The sequence below is a fragment of the Octodon degus genome, unplaced genomic scaffold (genome assembly GCF_000260255.1).
Source record: "Octodon degus isolate 3935 unplaced genomic scaffold, OctDeg1.0 scaffold00077, whole genome shotgun sequence".
NCBI lineage: Eukaryota > Metazoa > Chordata > Mammalia > Rodentia > Octodontidae > Octodon > Octodon degus.
Genome location: NW_004524653.1, coordinates 10,896,961 through 10,898,978, shown reverse-complemented (window position 1 = coordinate 10,898,978; position 2,018 = coordinate 10,896,961). Strand labels below are relative to the sequence as shown.

The following is a 2,018-nucleotide window of genomic DNA, read 5'->3' as shown; positions in this document are numbered from 1 at the left end:
AAAAAAAAAAAGCTGAGATCCAGGAACTACAGTGCCCCCATCAGAGAAAACCTGAGCTCCCCACTTGCAAACCTGAAGGTTTACACGGAGACTTCTCTCTTATCCTTGTCAATGTTGCTGTCCTGAGGCCTTAATTTTGGCACTGCAGATGTTTTCCAAACAGCTTCCCATTGCCAACCAAAACTTCCTGGAAAGCTGATGGACCGTCACAAAAGTCAGAGAATTGTTGGTGGGTACCACTGTGCTTTCAGTCTGCAATCACCCTCCGCTTCAGCACATCAAGTGCTGACAGGTATCTGAATAAGCCCAGCTTCTTCAGGCCTCTGAAGCCTGCACAGTCTTCACATCAGCTTGATGAACTTCTACTTATACATCAAAACCCAGTTTGGTTTATTTTTCTTCCATAGAACAGTGCTAGATGTAGTCTGTGAGGTGGTTTTTTTTTTTTCCCCCTGCACCAGGATCTCTGTTATTCTGTGGACCTCCAGATGGCAGAGGCTAGATCTTACTTACGTTTGTCTCCCTAATATCACACTTGGGTCCCACTAGGGACAGGAATTGCATGAATGAATGAAAGTCCTATTCAGTTCCTTTTACTCCTGGGGCACAGATCTCTAGCTAGATGAACCAACACTTACTTAGAGAGGCTGAGAAGGTGGCTTTCATTCATTCAGTGAACAGAGGTTGGCGGGGCACTGGGGACTTAATGGTGGGCACAACAGACATGGTCCAAGTCGAAAGCCACGTTAACTGAACCATCGGGCAAGCACAGGCATTATTAAGGTGTCATGATGGGAGGATGCCCGGCCCCCAGAGGACATGTTGGGGGGCTCTGTCCTAGACTGCGTGGTCAAGGGACAGCTTCTCTGTGGAAGTGGCCTCTGAGCCAGACCCATAGGGGAAGTCAGATGACTTACTAGTAGAGCAAGCAGCAAAGAGCAGGTCAGGGAAGTAAACATGGCACAGGGGCGGTGGCAGGAGGGATCGGGCATTTGGATGGACACCAGGCTGAAACCCACAGGTGGGAGGTCAGGCTGCAGGGGTCGGATCTTCCGGTTCATCACAGGGAGTGTGGGCGTGGCCCCACCAGCACAGGGGCTCCCAGCCTTTGAGGCAGGGAGGCCAGAATTGTGTGTGGTGAGGTCAGGTGGGTGCCCTAAGCCCTACCATTACCTGGCTACTGCTGCGCTGGGTTTGCTCACCGGCTCCCTCTTCTATAGGATGCAGAAGGAGGAGGTTGAGCTGGGTGTGGAGGAGATTTGGTGGGGACTAGACTCAGCTGTCCGACCCGGCAGGCCGGGACACAGCCAGAAGGGGCACAGGGGTAGGCAGGGACCCAAGGCCTGGATTCTGGGCTGTACCAGTGCCCCCCTCGGCCACAGCTGGGCGGCACTGGGCTCCACTTTACCTTGCCCACGTACAGGGGCTCGGTGCCCGTGTACTCCTCCACCACGAAGAACTGGTTCCACACCCAGCCACGCTTCACGCGGCCCGTGCCAGGCGTGCCGTCCAGCCGAGCCCCGGGCACCGAAGACGACGACAAGGGGGCGGGCGTCCCTGCGGCCCACAGACGCCCGGGCAGCGGAGGCGGCGGCAGGAGCAGCAGCAGCAGCAGAGCGGGAGACAGCGCGGCTCCCGCCCGGAGCGCCCTTCCGTCGGGCCGCGGCCTCATGCTTGGCCTGAGCGGCGCCGCGCCCCGGAGCACGGACGGCAGGCACCAGGGCGCAGCGGCTCGGTCGCACGTCGGAGCGGCGCCGCGTCACATGGTGGCCTCCGCGCGGCCGCCAGGACGCCGCCCCCGACGAGGGGGCACCCGGACGGGCCCGCGGCTCTGCACGCCGCCCAGCCGCGGGGGCGCCCGGCTGGAGGGGGAGGGGCGCGGCCGCAGCGGGGCATGGACAGTCGCGGGGTCCCTGCCCGCGCCCCCTCGCCGCGCCCCCGGCGGCGGATCACCAGACAGCTCCGCTGCAGCTTCCGAGCGTGCTGTGCGTCATGGTCCCTGCGCAGAGGTGGGCTGC

General features: G+C 60.3%; 1 protein-coding gene across 1 annotated transcript in view; it reads right to left on the bottom strand.

Moving 5' to 3' along the window:
* Cdh22 (cadherin 22) overlaps positions 1 to 1,672 on the bottom strand; it is a 69,622-nt gene extending 67,950 nt beyond the window's left edge. The window contains exon 1 of the mRNA XM_004636079.1: positions 1,409 to 1,672. Coding sequence (XP_004636136.1) covers positions 1,409 to 1,672 — 264 coding nt within the window. The remainder of the gene's footprint in view (positions 1 to 1,408) is intronic.
* Positions 1,673 to 2,018: the final 346 nt, after the last annotated feature.